We start from the raw sequence: 15,752 nt of genomic DNA, 5'->3' as shown, positions 1-15,752 counted from the left end.
AGAACCCAGGTTTGATTCCCCAGGACCCATGTCAGCCAGATGCACAAGGGGGTGCATTGCCTGGAGTTCATTTGCAGTAGTTGGAGGCTCTGGTGTGCCCATTCTCTCTCTCTCCCTCTTTCTCTGTCAAGTAAATAAAAAAATAAAATTAACTTAAAAATAAGACAAAGAGAATATATGTGCCAGGGCCTCCAGCCACTGCAGACAAACTACAAATATATGTGTCACTTTGTGCATCTGGCTTTCTGTGGATACTGGGGAATCAAACTCGGGACCTTAGGCTATCTGAAGGCAAGCCCCTTAACCACTGAGCCATCTCTCCAATCCAGAAATGTGGTTTTAGCAACTCAGTCTTAACCATATTTTATTATAAAACTAGTTTCAGTGTGGGGGTGGGGAGGGAGGGAATTACCATGGGATATATTTTATAATCATGGAAAATGTTAATAAAAATTAAAAAAAAAAAAGAAAAGAAAAAACTAGTTTCAATCCTCTATAACAGAATGAAGCAGGGTCTTATTCTGTCAGGCTGGCCTTGAACTTCTAACTCAGCCCCTTGAGTGCTGGGGTGAGAGTGAGAGTCACCACACTCAACTGTTTTCCTTCTTGAGAAAGGCTCTTTGCCAGTGCCTGTATATGCTTAGTACATTACATCATTATGTAGAAAATTGATTAAGAGACAGTGCATTATGACTCGTTAGAATTTATGAGATGCCAGTATTAAAAAAAAAATGTTCAGTTTTTGTTTGAGGCAGGGTCTCACTCTGTAGTCCAGGAAGGACTCAAACTCAGAGAGACCCTCTTGCCCCCTGAGGGCTTAGATTACAGGTGTGATCCACCATACCCAGCTTGCCTGTTCATCGCTTTGACAGTAGAGTGTGTGAGAAGGGGGAGGTTACTTTTCATCTTATATCAACTTATGTCAGTCTGTTTTTTTAATTGTATTTTGTAATGTTTGCATTACCTGACATGTTTATATTAAGACATTTCAGTATGGAGCTGATAACCTCCTCCATGTAGACCAGCTGACAGAAAGCTGGAAGAAGCCATTCTGCATGCAGTTCAATGGGAGAAAGAGAAATCACCAGTGAAGATACTCAACAGTGGACACTGCAAGCCTTATATTTGGCCAGCCAGGCCTAATGAGCCAATGGGTGCAATAGTGGCACATCTATCATGGGGGAAACAAACTGCCCTCTAACTGGACTGGAGGCCTGCTCCATGGGAGGGAATACATCCCTGATACTGAAAACTTAAAACAGGGGTAGTCATGAGTCCTGGGAGTATAACATCTGCTGCTGTCTGGCTAAATGTATATACTATGCTTATAAAACTGCCCAGTAGGCACTTCTCTTAATGTTCATACCCTTATATGAATGCTACTCTCACTTTTGGTAGAGAATCTTCTTTTTTCAGATGGCAGTGACCTTGGGATGACTCAGAAGGTATGGTGCTAGAAAGAAGTGACTGGAGTGCTCAGTACTGTAATATCTTTATCACACCTTCCAAGGCTCAGGGTCCATTGTGGAAGAGGTGGCAAAAGAATGTAAGAGCCAAAGGAAGGGTAGGACTCCTTACAAGTGTTCCCCCCCCAGACACAAAATGGCCTGGATATCCATGACCTCACAGTGCCTGACACTACCTACACAAGACCATCGTAATAGGATGAAAAGATCATGACATTAAGAGAGAGACTGATTGAGATGGGGAGGGGATATGATGGAGAATGGAGTTTCAAAGGGGAAAGTGCGGGGGGGGGGTATTACCATGGAATATTTTTTATAATCATGGAAGTTGTTAATAAAAAATTTGAAAAAAAAAAGACATTTCAGTATGAATTGTGGATTTTCAGTACTTCTCTACTGCTCAACTTCTTTTAATAAAGCCTACCAATAAGAAACAAGTATTTGGGGGCTGGAGAGATAGCTTAGTAGTTAAGGCACTTGCAGACAAAGCCAAAGACCCAGGTTTGATTTCCCAGTACCCACATAAAGCCAGATGCACAAGGTGGTGCACGCATATGGAGTTTGCAGTGTCTGGAGGCCCTGGTGTGTTCTCTATCCCTTCCTTTTTACTCTCTCTTAAATAAACAAATAAAATATTTTTTAAGAAACAAGGGCTGAAGCGATGGCTCAGCAGTTAAAGCACTTGCCTGCAAATCTAAGGACCGAGTTTTGACTTCCCAGTACCCATGTAAGCCAGATGCACAAAGTGGCACAAGCTTCTGGAGTTTGTGGTGGCTAGAGGCCCTGGCATGCCCATTCTCTCTCTCTCTCCTATCTCTTTCTGCTTGCAAATACATATATATGGAACAAACATTTGAAACCAAATACTTTTGAAGTCAGAAACAGTTAAATGATACAAATAGACTAAATTGGATGATTATATAATAATGGAATATTTTTTAGGAACCTATTTTTTCTTCCTTTCTTCTTTCCCTTTCTTTCCCTCCCTTCCTTCCTCTTTCCTCCCTCCCTCCCTCTTTCTCTCTCTTTCTTTCTTTTTGAGGTAGGGTCTCACTCTAGCCCAGGCTGACCTGGAATTCACTAAGTAGTCTCAGGCTGGCCTTGAACTCACACTATCCTCATACCTCAGCCTCCTAAATGCTGGGATTAAAGGCATATGGCACCACACCTAGCTAGGTACATTTTATTTTATTTTGATTTAAAAAAAAATTCCCGAGGAAGGGTTTCTCTCTGTCCAGGCTGACCTAAAATTAACTATACAGTCTCAGGGTGGCCTCTTAACTCATGGGGATCCTCCTACCTCTGCCTCACAAGTGCTGGGATTAAAGGCGTGTCCCACCATGCTGGCTTTTCTTTTCTTTTTTTTTTTTTTGGTTTTTCGAGGTAGGGTCTCACTCTGGTCCAGGCTGACCTGGAATTAACTCTGTAGTCTCAGGGTGGCCTTGAACTCATGGCGATCCTCCTACCTCTGCCTCCCGAGTGCTAGGATTAAAGGCATGCGCCACCACGCCCGGCTTTTCTTTTCTTTTTTGAGGAAGGGTTTCACCTGGAATTCACTATGTAGTCTCAGGGTGGCCTCAAACTCACAGTGATCCTCCTACCTCAGCCTCCCGAGTGTGCTGGGATTAAAGGCGTGCACCACCATGCCCGGGTCTATTTTTCAAGGTAGGGTCTCACTCTAGCCCAGGCTGACCTAGAATTTAGTCTCAGGGTGGCCTTGACCTAAGAGAGATCCTGATCCTCCTATCTTGGCATTTTAAGTGCTGGGATTAAAGGTGTGTACCACCATGCATTTGCATGTGGCAAGAAGCCCTGGAGTGTCCATATACACATGCAAATAAAATAAAAAATATTAAAAAAATTTTTAAACCCACGCATTCTGGTGTACACCTTTAATCTCAGCACTTGGGAGTCAGAGGGAGGAGGATCACCATGAGTGAGACCACCCTGAGACTACATAGTGAATTTCAGGTCAACCTCGGCCAAAGTGAGATCCTACCTCAAAAAAAAATTTTTTTTAAATTAGGCTGGAGAGCTGGCTTAGTCACTAAGATGCTTGCCTGTAAAGCCTAAGGACCCAGGTTTCAGTTCTCTAGTACCCACGTAAACCCAGATGCACAAGGTGGTACATGCATCTGAAGTTCATTTGCAGTGGCTACAGGCCCTGGTAGGCCCATTCTTTCTCTCTCAAATAATGTGTGTGTATTTTTTTTTTCAACAGTGCAAAACCGGGTGTGGTGGGGCACGCCTTTAATCCCAGCACTCAGGAGGCAGAGGTAGAAGGATCACAGTGAGTTCGAGGCCACCCTGAGAATACAGACTGAATTTCAGGTCAGGCTGGGCTAGAGTGTAACCCTATGTTACCTTGAAAAACCAAGATGGGCGTGGTGGCGCAGCCTTTAATCCCAGCACTTGGGAGGCAGAGGTGGGAGGATCGTCATGAGTTTGAGGCCACCCTGAGACTAGAGTGAATTCCAGGTCAGCCTACCTTGAAAAACCAAAAAAAAAAAAAAAAAAAAAAAGGGCTGGAGAGATGGCTTAGTGGTCAAGGTGCTTGCCTCCCAAAGGATCCCAGTTTGACTCTCCAGGACCCACAAAAGCCAGATGCACATGCATCTGGAGTTCATTTGCAGTGGATGGAGACCGTGGCGTGCCTATTCTCTCCCTCTCTCTATTTCTCTCTCTTAAAAAAAAAAATTAAAAAAGATCAAGTCATCCACTGTATTGTGAGAAAAATACATTAAACTATTATAAACAGCTCAAAGGGGGGGTAGGAATAAAGATTGTGTAAGTGTCAGACTAAGAACAGATCTAGGAAAGAGTTAAAAGTTTTCTCCATAGTTGGTATATTTTTGAACCAAAGCTGATGGGTACAAATGTGTGTGTGTCTGTGTGTGTGTGTAAGATGGAAAGGTAAACAGCAGAGTATTCCTGGTAGGATAAATCTGTCTGCAACAATTCTAAGTTGGGAAGGAACCTAGCACATCTTACAATTGAAAGAAGGCTTACTGAGAAAAAGGGAGGGTGTGGGCAGTAGGCTAGAAAGGGAGGCAAAGACCAGATCAGGCAGGCCTCATTAATTTAGTGAGTCGGGCATCAGTGAGAATGGTGAAAATCTTCAAGTATCAAGCCTAATTTAGTGAAACGAGGTCTATATGAAGGCTTGCTGTTGTCCTGAGCTGAGATCATTTTTAAATATTTTATTTTTATGTATTTGACAGAGAGAAAGAGGAAGAAAGAGAATGGGTGCACCAGGACTCCAGCCACTGCAAACAAACTCTAGATGCATGCGCCCCTTGTGCATCTGGCTTACATGAATCCTGGGGAATCAAACCTGGGTCCTTTGGCTTTGCAGACAAACACCTTAACTGCTAAGCCATCCCTCGTCCTGGAATCATTTTTAAAAAGTTCAAGCAGTTGGGCGTGGTGGCACATACCTTTAATCCCAGCACTCAAGAGGCAGAGGTAGAAGGATCAACATGAGTTCTTCAAGGCCACCCTGAGACTACATAGTGATTTCCAGGTCAGCCTGAGCTAGCATGAAACCCTACCTTGAAAAAACAAAACAACAAAAATAATAATAATTAAAAATAAATAAAAAGCTCAAGTAGATTTGTGAAATTGTTCAAAACCTAAAAACTAAACACACAAAATATTTTCTATTTCTAATGTTCAATTTGTTATCATTTAAAGTGAACAAAATATTGGCAGGCACAGTGGTCCAAGCCTGTACTCTCAGCACTTAGAAGTTGGAGAACAGGAGCAGTTCAAGGTCATCCTCACCTACATAGTTTGAGGCCAGCCTGGGATATACAAGGCTTACCTCATGTAAAATAAAATAAAGGGAGCAATACATCAAGAAAAATTGTCTTTAGTTCCATGTTCAAGAACTAAATGTCAGAAATAGCTAACAATGCCCAATACTTAGTAGGAATCTAGAATTTGTGATATAGAAAAGGTGGAACCTCCTGATATTGATTTGCTGTTTGAGTTCACGTTCTTCAAATTATAAAATTTATTTTATGTGGGGCTGTGGAATGAATCCAGTGTCTCATACATGCTGGGCAAGAACTCTACCACTGAGCCATACTCCTGACCCTCAATTTTGTCTTTTATTAAGAATATATTGTTAAATGTATTTTACTAATTTACTTTAACCAGTTAACTTGGTTGCTAATTTGGCATTAAGGTGATGCTATTTGCTAACTGCAATCAATTACATCAATTTTATTTTTTAATTAAAAACTTTTGAAATTTAACCAATGAGATTACAGTATGTAAACTAAGCATGACTAAGAAAAATTGGCTTTTCTGCTGTGTCAGTGCCAGGGTAATTTATCTGTTCAAGCACTCAAAAGAGAGCAGAACAGTTCAACCACATTTCTTTCATTTAAAGAAAGTAAGTTATCTGGTGACTTAAGCATGCTGTCTAATTGAGTTGTTTTTGTCACTAACTGCTCTTTAATACTTTTTAAATTTAATTGTGGTACGAGGGTTGAATCTAAGTCCTCGAGCCTAGGTAAGTGCTCCACCACTGAGCTATACCCTTAGCCCTTTATACCTTTCTAGATCTGTAGTGCCTCTCAGTACGTTTATTTATTTATTTATTTTTGAGGTAGGGTCTTGCTTTAGCCCAGGCTGACCTGTAATTCACTATGTAGTCTCAGGGTGGCCTTGAACTCGCAGTGATCCTACCTCTTCCTTCAGAGTGCTGGGTTAAAGGATTGCACCACCATATCTGGTAAGTTTATGTTTTGATAGTTACAGATACCGAATCATGAAAGGACAAAATGCCCTTCATTTTTTTTCTATCTTCCAATTCTGAAAGCCACGTTAAGAGGAAGCTAATGAAAAAAAAAAAAAAACATTCATTAAAAAAGAAAACAAACAAACAAACAGAAGAGGCACTGGAAAGATGGTTTAGCGGTTAAGGTGCATGCCTGTGATGCCTATGGATCCACGTTTGATTCTCCAGGTCCCCTGTAAGCCAGATGTACATGGTGGAGCATACATTTGGAGTTTGTTTGCAGTGGCTAGAGGCCCTGGCGCGCCCATTCTTCCTCCCCACCCCCTATCTCTAATAAATGAAAATAAAGTCTTTTTTAAAAGTTACATTATAAAAAAAAACACAAAACAGCCGGGTGTGGTGGCGCATGCCTTTAATCCCAGAACTTGGGAGGCAGAGGTAGGAGGATCGCCAAGAGTTTGAGGCCACCCTGAGACAACATAGTGAATTCCAGGTCAGCCTGGGCTACAATGAAACCCTACCTTGGAAAACCAAAAAACAAAACAACAGAAAACAGAAGAGGGCTGGAGAGATGGCTTAGGGGTTAAGGTACTTGCCTGCGAAGCCAAAGGACCCATGTTCCATTCCCCAGTACCTACATAAGCAAGATGCCTAAGGGGACGCATGCATCTGGAATTTGTTTGCAGTGGCTAGAGGCCCTGGTACACCTATTCTCCCTATCTGTCTCCTCTCTCTCTCTCTGCTTGCCAAAAAAAAAAGGGGGGGGCTTGCCTGCAAAACCAAAGAACCCAGTTTGACTCCCCAGAACCCATGCAAGCCAGATGCATCTGGTGCTAGAGAGATGGCTCAGCTGTTAAGGCACTTGCCTTCAGAGCCTAATGACCAGAGTTCGATTCCCCAGTACCCACGTAAGCCAGACACACAAAGTGGCACATGCATATGGAATTTGTTTGCAGTGGCTGGAGGCCCTGGCATGCCCATTCTCTCTTTCTTCTCTCTCTTTGCTTGCTTGCAAATAAATAAAAATATTTTAAAAACCCAGAATTAGTATGCAAAATACACTCAGATGCCAGTTTTAAGAAAGGTAATGACTGGGCTAGAGAGATGGCTTAGCGGTTAAGCGCTTGCCTGTGAAGCCTATGGACCCCGGTTCGAGGCTCGGTTCCCCAGGTCCCACGTTAGCCAGATGTACAAGGGGGCACACACGTCTGGAGTTCATTTGCAGTGGCTGGAAGCCCTGGCGTGCCCATTCTCTCTTTCCCTCTATTTGTCTTTCTCTCTGTGTCTGTCGCTCTCAAATAAATAAATAAAAAATGAACAAAAAAATATTTATAAAAAAGGGCTGGAGAGATGACTTATTGGTTAAGTGCTTGCCTGTGAAGCCTAGGGACCCCGGTTCAAGGCTCGGTTCCCCAGGTCCCACGTTAGCCAGATACACAAGGGGGCGCACGCGTCTGGAGTTCGTTTGCAGAGGCTGGAAGCCCTGGCGCGCCCATTCTCTCTCTCCCTCTATCTGTCTGTCTCTCTGTGTCTGTCGCTCTCAAATAAATAATTTTAAAAAAATTAAAAAAAAGGTAATGATTTACTGACCTGTAACATATTAGGTACAGGTGCTAGTGGTATAAACAGAAAATGAGAGTCTCTGCCTTTAAGGATCTTAAATTTTTAATATATCTTTCTTTAAAAAGACCTACTTACTTGAGGTTTGTGTAGCCCAGGCAGGTCTTGAATTTACAGTAAACCACCTGGCCTTAGTCTCCCAAGTGCTGGGATTACAGGTACTCCACACTGGGCTTGTGTCTCTATTTTTAGTTGATAACACAGAATTTCCCAGTGTCAGATCATGAAAAAGAAAACCTAACTGACCGACTCTCAGATTCGAACTAACTTAAGTACCATTTTATCTCTGATTTTTCTACAGGCAGTCTAACCAACTACCCATTTATTTTCTTTTCTTTTTTTTTTTTGGTTTTTCGAGGTAGGGTCTCACTCTGGTCCAGGCTGACCTGGAATTAACTCTGTACATGTGCCCATTTATTTTCTTTGTGGCTCTCTTTTCTTTCCTAGTGCCTAGTGTGTGTGCAGCAGTGGAAGTATTAACAGCCACACATTGAGCTCTTTGTTATCAAGATTTAAATGGCTTAGGCCGGGTACATAAACTGTAGTCTCTAAAAGCCTCAGTAGTCTGTCTTAACTGTTTTTACATAAAACATGACTTTTCACTCTAACCTATCAAGCTGCATGTATATCCTGTGGCTACGTTTGCTCTCAATGGCCCAAAGACATACTTCCTAGAGAATCACACCTTTGGGATTGAACAATGGTTCTGCTAGTTTATTATGTCACCTACCCTCACAGTGACCACACAGTGTTCTAAGTCAACATGGCTAAGGATGCACTATGGGTTTTTTTTCGTTGTTGTTGTGAATTTCTAAGACTTCATGTGATGACCAAAACACTTTTTAAAGGTCAGTAAAACACTTCTAGTCGCTTCTACCAGGGAATACAGATTTCTTTAAGATTAGCCAATTATAAGAGTGGCAAATGAACTTATCCTTAAAATCATCAAGCCAAAGTCAATCTCAGAATTTTGGCTTTACCACAGGCCTCTTCTAAGTAGAACCTGAGAACATGGCAGCCGAGAGAGTGTAGAGGAATTGTCCTTACAGCAATTCTGCATTTCGGGAGATGGTCAGATGGAAGGGCCTTTGGTCACATCTAGTACTTTGCCCAAAGGGAGTCCCTAAGTTAATATTAACTCAGTCCAAGAAGTTCCTTTGGCCAGGATCCGCACATAAGCCGCTGTCCGATTTTCTGTTTGTCTGTAGTGTTAACAACAAAATAACCCCAAGCACGTATTTTCCATCCTCTCGGAGGGAGGGATCTCGACGCGGGCTCAGATGGAGAAGCAGTAAGGCTCCGGGTGCACCGGGGTGGCAGGGCCCCTTCCTCCACCAGCCTTCCAGTCGTGGAAGGCCGACTTAAGTCGCACCAAGTGCTGGGAACCGGGGCCCCGCTGGCTCTCTGGGTGTGTACGGGGGGGGGGGGTGCATAGGCTCCTTTCCCACACCGTCCGCTCTCCCTGACCTCGGGAGCCTCAGCTCCTCTCACCACTTAACCAAAGTCCTCCCTGGGCCAGGAACCGGGGGTGCGGCCGGGGGCTCCGCTCCGCTCGCCTCCCTGCACCCCTCGGAGACCGCGGTGCCCAGCCCTCCGCGGCGGGCCGCCGAGGTCCGTCCTCCGGCCAGCCCTAACTCGGGTTTATCTCGGTCAACTCGGGGTGCGGGGGTGGGTGGGGTGTCAGAGCGCGGGACGGCCAGGGAGTACCACCTCTCCACCACGTCCACGAAGGTCTCCAAAACCTGGATCTCTCTCCCCGACCCCCCCTCCCCCGGAAAAAAAGGGATTGCCCGAGTCTCGCGAGAAGAGGCCGGGGGAGGGGGGCCGCGCGCGCCCGGAGTTCTCGGTCCCTCCCTGCCCCACCCTCCCCACGTCCCCCCCTCTTCCTCCCTCCTCCCTCCCTCCCTCCCACACTCCCCGCGGCGCGAGCGGCTGGACCGAGCCTGGAGAGGAAACGAACGGCCTTCGCAGCCGCGCTCCCGCCCAGGCCGGCCCTGACGCGGGCCTCGCCAGCCGGTAACGGGGAGCAGAGGTGGGGGTCAGGGCAGCGTCCGCGCAAACGGTGAAGGTCAGAACCGAGAACCCACCTCCCTCCTCCGTCGCGGGTGAGGATCGGATCTGAGCCTGCCCCCTCCACCCTACCCCGCCCCGCCCCGCCCCACCCCACTGTCCTCCCCCGAACTCTGCAGAGCCGAGGCGGGGTCGACCCCTCCCACGGGCGGGGTGGAGCTGGGCAGCTGCAGCCCCGGGGGACCGACTGGGCGGGGCGCACCGTGAAGGGGTCAGCTGGTAAGCTGAGGGCACCCGGCGGCGGGGGTGGGTTGGTGGGGTGGCGGGGGTGGGGTGGGGGGGGGGGAAAGCGGGTGAGGGGAGAGAGACCCGGGCAGCTGGAAGCTGGGAGGTACGGCTGTGAAACCCGAGGCCGAAGGGTCGGAGACCAGGACTCCCGGGACGGACGCGGGGAAGCCCCGGGGCCAGCAGGTCCTTTTTTTCTTTTTTCTTTTATTTTTTTCCGCTTCTCCTTTGGACCCTACTGGCGGAGGCCGGCGGGCGGGGCAGCGGAGGGACCGGGGAGGGGAGGCCGGCGGGCCGAGCGGCGCGGGAGGGGGCGAGGGGGCGGGTCCCGGCGCCGCCCGGCGCTGATTGGCTGAGCGCGTGTGGAATCGGGTGATGGGAAACGCTGCGCGGCTCCGGCGTCCACTCCGGTTCCGAACCTTGCCCCCCGCCCCCACTCCTCCCGTGGCGAATGTGCTGCGCGGCGGCGGGTGCTTACGCTCGCGGGGTTTGGCTGTTGCAGGCAGGAGCTGGGAGGAGGAGGAGGCGACAGCGGCAGGAGCAGCGGCGGCGGCGGCGGCGGCGGCGGCAGCGGCAGCGGCGGCGGCGGCAGCAGCGGCGGCGGCGGCAGCTGGGAGGAGGCGGTGACGGTGGCAACGGCAGCGTCGGGGACGATGGCGCGACTGGTGGCAGTGTGCAGGGACGGGGAGGAGGAGTTCCCCTTCGACAGGAGGCAGATTCCCCTCTACATAGACGACACCCTCACGGTGAGCGGGCCGGGCCGGGCTGGGCCCGCTGCGCTCCCCTTGGCAGCTGTTTCCCCTCCTCCCCCTCCCCCAGGCCGAGCGCTGCGCACTGGAGAAAGAGTGTGTTGCAACTCCTAGGCGAGGCCTCCTTCTCTCCGGCAGGCCCCACAAACTCGCCTTTGCAGTGGCTCCATCGATAGCTTTGGCGGGGATTCCCTGAGCCCCTCTCTCTCCCCAGCATTTTTCACCCTTTTGCCTTTCACCCCCTTCTTTCCCTTGGAAGAGACGCTGCTGCTGCCCAAGCACGCGCCTGAGAGAGAGGGGTTGAAGGAGCTTGGGCATTTAGGGCCTGCCTCCCCCCACCACCACCACCCCACCCCCACATTTGAAAGCACCTATCCTCCGGGAAGGCTTAATTATCTGGAGATGTCGCAGCGGCATTGCTACCTGTGTGTTTTCTGTTTTAACATTGTAGCTCTCACTACACAAGCGTGATGACTGGGGGCACAGTGACATGCTCTTGCACAGTACAGATTCCACCGGAATGATTCGATTTCGCTGGAGGTTGTCTTGGCATTGCCTTAGTGCATTCACATTCCTGAAGTGATCGTGTTGCTAGGCCATGACTCTTCAAAACGAGTTTTCTTGGCATTAGTTGTTGTTATTTCGTTTACAAGTAGCCCCCCCCCTTTTTTTCCACCAAATAATTGAACATGTAAAAGTAGTATAAAAAGCTGATTGCTCAGGTAGCTTTTTTATTTTTAAAGAGTTGGTATAGCTTTGCCAACCCCTCTACCTCTGTGTTGCTGTACTATTTCCTTTAAAAGGAAATGGCAGAAATTTGAATTGAATCTGAACAGGAAACGAGTGCAGTTGCTTGCCACTATTTCTTATGAAATGAAATGAACCTTTTCGGAACATCTTTTGTAATGGGCAGCTTGATGATGCTGAGGAAGCTCTCGGATTATACACTTGCCCCTTGTGTTCAGATGTAGATAAAGCTATTCCTCTTGACAGCTTTGGCCTTTTTGCCATTCAAAGGCAGATCAGGTTTCTTAATTTCTTTTTTTTCCCTGCAAATATCCATTGAAGGTTTTTTAACATTTATATAAAATGCAAGTCATTGTAGAGATGCCAGTCTATGCCTTTCTTTTGGCCAGTCTCAAGACTTGATTGAGCTGCAGTACTTTAAAAGGATTAGAAGAGCTATTGAATGATTTGACTTCTTAAGTGAAAACATGCTTTTTTTTTCTTTGGATGATAAAAGGTAGAAATGATTTGATTTGACATAAAGTAGAATTTGTGTTGATGCTTTAGAAATTACTTGTATATCCTGGTTATGATTTCTGTATATTTTGCAACAGAATTATAATGGATTTGTATTTAAATTAGTTTTTTTAAAAAACCCAAAACTAGAACGCTGATCAAATTAAATGATTCCTTGCTCAATGTGACAACGCTTGGTAGTAATTCATTTGTTATTTTCCTTCTCAATCTCTCCAACATAAAACCTCTACAACACATAATTTGCTATCAACCTTTTAGATATTTTTTTGGTCTCAAAATGGCTTGAACTGAAAAAAAAAATCCTCTGGGTTTGAATATGATTACTCTTGAGTATATAATATGAAAGCAGGGAAAACCAACATAAATTTGAGTATTTACAAAATTTTAAGACACTTACACTTAGAGAACCACCCTTAATGTGGATGTAACACTTAACATACGTTTTGCACATAGCGCTTTTAAATGACTAATTTGTGTTACACTTCTTTTAAAAAAACTATTCTGTTACACTCTTGATGATGATGTGACTTTCCAAACTTTCATAGAACAAGTTGTAGCCCTGCACTATGGTTTAATGTTACATTTTTGCGTTTTGCTGGATGATTGACTTTTGCTTTTATTATAGACTTGTGACCAAGACAAAACTTAAGCTTAGCCATCCCAAATAACATTTAATTCAAGAGAAGGTATAATTTTTCTTTGATTCAGAATGGATTTTTATCACTAAGGAATGAGTGAGACATTTTGTTGCTTGGTCTTGGAAACTTCTGCACAGTCATGGAATGCTATTAGTGAATGTTTGTGAAAGGTCATGTCAAGGCTGTACCATATTTAAGGAAACAAGCTACTATCAGGCCCATTTTGCTAAATATCAATTAAAAGGGGAATGCAGAGCGAAGCACTTGCTGGGAGGAAAGGGGACGAGAAATCTAAGGTTCCTGAGTTCATGGTCTACACTAGCTCACTGATGTTTGATGACAGTGTGTGCCTGAAGTTAACTTTGGGTTTGAGCTTTGTTCCCAGGATCTAGAGGTGATGCCCTGAAGAAACTTGGTGATCTTTGAGTACGTAGTTTTAGAATCTTGTCTGCAGCTAGATGTTATATTAGTTACAATGTTTACAAGCCTTATCATTGCACTAACCTGTTGGAACTTTTAGCCACAGTTAAAACTGCCTATTTTAACTTAGATTTGTAAAATGAAATGAAGAGCCTCCTCTTTGTTTCACAGTATATCCGTATTTAAACAATTCCTATGGCAGTTTAGTTGTTGTGACCACTTAAGGATAGTACGAATATAGATGTTTGAGAAAAGTCCCAAGTAAGTACACATGCCAGTTGGAAGAAAATTTAGGAAAAGCCGGGAGTGGTGGTGCACACCTTTAATCCCAGCACAAAGGCAGCAGAGGTAGGAAGGAGAATTTCAGTAACTTTGAGGCCACCCTGAGACTACATAGTGAATTCCAGGTCAGCCTGGGCTAGAGCGAGACCCTACCTCGAACCCCCCCAAATAATATTATGATATATATTGTAATAACATTATTATTGTTTAGAAATGTGTTCAGCCAAGTTGCCTCAATATTAGAATTATAAGACAGCTGATAGCAAGATTGGAGATTTTTAGAGATATCTGTGAAGAATTAGAATTTTTTTCAGCAAGTAGTATTTTTTTTAAAGGTGAAAGAGTGATGCAATCTGGGCTGGAGGGATGGCTTAGTGGTTAAGGCAAAGCCAAAGGACCTAGGTTCGATTCTCCAGGACCCATGTTAGTCAGATGCACAAGGGGCGCATGCATCTGGAGTTCATTTGCAGTGGCTGGAGGCCCTGGCGTACCCATTCTCTCCTCCCCTTTTTCTGTCAAATTAAAAAAAAATTTTTTTTTAAAGTATTATATGACCTGAAGAGGAACCAAAGTAGTAAGTAGTTTTTTCTAATACTTTATTTATTTATTCATTTGTTTGAGAGAGAGAGAGGCAGATACAGAGTGAGAGAGAATGAGCACTTCTGGGCCTCTAAACACTGCAAATGAACTCCAGACACATGAGTCATTTTGTGCATATGACTTACATGGGTACTGGGAAATTGAACCTGGGTCCTTAGGCTTCCCAGGCAAGTACCTTAACTGCTAAGCTCCAGCCCACAAGTAGTTTTAAAAAGACAAATTGAATCAAAATTGATAGTCTTTAGCAAAATCTGGTAAACTACCACAAGACAGAGAAAACAAATTACTGTTAATCCTGTTTCTCAGAAATAAGCATTATTTGGTTTAATTCTAGTTATAACCACACACATGGATATTGATACATATTGTATTCTTTATCATTTTATACCCTGCTTTTTTCCCACTAAATGTAATATTGTGAACATTTTCTCTCTTTGGCATTTTAAAAAAAATATTTAATTTATGTGAGAGAAAAAGAGGCAGATAGAGAGAATGGGCATGCCATGGCCTCCAGCCACTCCAAACAGACATCACATGTATGTGCTGCCGTGTGCATCTGCCTTATGTGGGTACTGAGGAATTGAATCTGGGTCCTTAGGCTTAACAGACAAGTACCTTAACCACTACACCATCATCTCTCCAGCCCCATTTCTATTTATTTTTTTTCCACTTTCTATTTATTTGCAAATACAGAAAGGGAAGGAGGGAGACAGAAAAAATGGATACACTAGGGCCTCTAGCCACTGCAAATGAACTCCAGACACATGTACCACTTTGTGCATCTGGCTTTACATGGGCACTGGGGAATCGAACCTGGGCTGTCAAGCATTGCAAGCAAACGCCTCAACCTCTGAGCCTTCTTTCCAGCCCCTGTTCTTTTCTTTCTTTCTTTTTTTTGTTCATTTATTTATTTATTTATTTATTTGAGGGTGACAGTGAGAAAGGCAGATAGAGAGAGAATGGGTGCACCAGGGCCTCCAGCCGCTGCAAATGAACTCCAGACTCATGCACTCCTTTGTGCATCTGGCTAACGTGGGTTCTGGGGAATCGAGCCTCAAACCAGGGTCCTTAGGCTTCACAGGCAAGTGCTTACTGGCTAAGCCATCTCTCTAGCCCTTTTAATTTTTTTTTTTCTTAAGAAGAGGCTTTTGCTGGTTTCCAGTTACCTCTCAAGTGCTGGCATAAATGTGCACGACTGCTTTTTGCCATTCCTTAAACTTTGTTGTTTTGAGAGAGTGAGAGGAGTGTGTGTGTGTGTGTGTGTGTGTGTGTGTGTGTGTGTGTAGAGGCCTGAGGCCAGCATCAGGTCAATCACTACACTTTTGAAGCAGCTTGTCTCACTGGACCTGGAGCTCACCATTAGGGCTAGAAAAGCTAGCTAGCAAGCCCCCAGGATTCTCCTGTCTCCATCTCACCAGTTGCAGGCACACTGTCCCATGCCTGGCATCTTACACAGGTTAGGGTCCAACTCAAGTCCTCATACTTAACACTGCAAGCACTTTATGTACTCAGCCATTTCTCCAGCCTCTCAAATGTTTTGATGGTTGTGTAAATATAAGTTGTATGACATTCCATAACATCCTTCCATGAAGCTCTAGTTTTTGCTATGAATTATGCTGTAAGAATGTACATAATGCATTGAACCCTGTACATTATAAATTTTTTCTCCCCT

General features: G+C 45.1%; 1 protein-coding gene across 4 annotated transcripts in view; it reads left to right on the top strand.

Moving 5' to 3' along the window:
• Nucleotides 1–10,720: 10,720 nt before the first annotated feature.
• The window catches only part of Ggnbp2 (gametogenetin binding protein 2), a 46,676-nt gene continuing 41,644 nt past the window's right edge, over nucleotides 10,721–15,752 (top strand). For all 4 annotated transcript variants that reach the window (XM_004664537.2, XM_004664538.2, XM_004664536.2 and 1 more), the window contains exon 1: nucleotides 10,721–10,874. In XM_004664537.2, the coding sequence (XP_004664594.1) occupies nucleotides 10,782–10,874 (93 nt within the window). In that variant the 5' untranslated portion in view covers nucleotides 10,721–10,781. The remainder of the gene's footprint in view (nucleotides 10,875–15,752) is intronic.

This window comes from Jaculus jaculus, chromosome 9 (assembly GCF_020740685.1).
Source record: "Jaculus jaculus isolate mJacJac1 chromosome 9, mJacJac1.mat.Y.cur, whole genome shotgun sequence".
Taxonomy (NCBI): domain Eukaryota; kingdom Metazoa; phylum Chordata; class Mammalia; order Rodentia; family Dipodidae; genus Jaculus; species Jaculus jaculus.
Note: the sequence above shows the minus strand (reverse complement) of the source record. Positions and strands in the feature narration are given on the sequence as shown.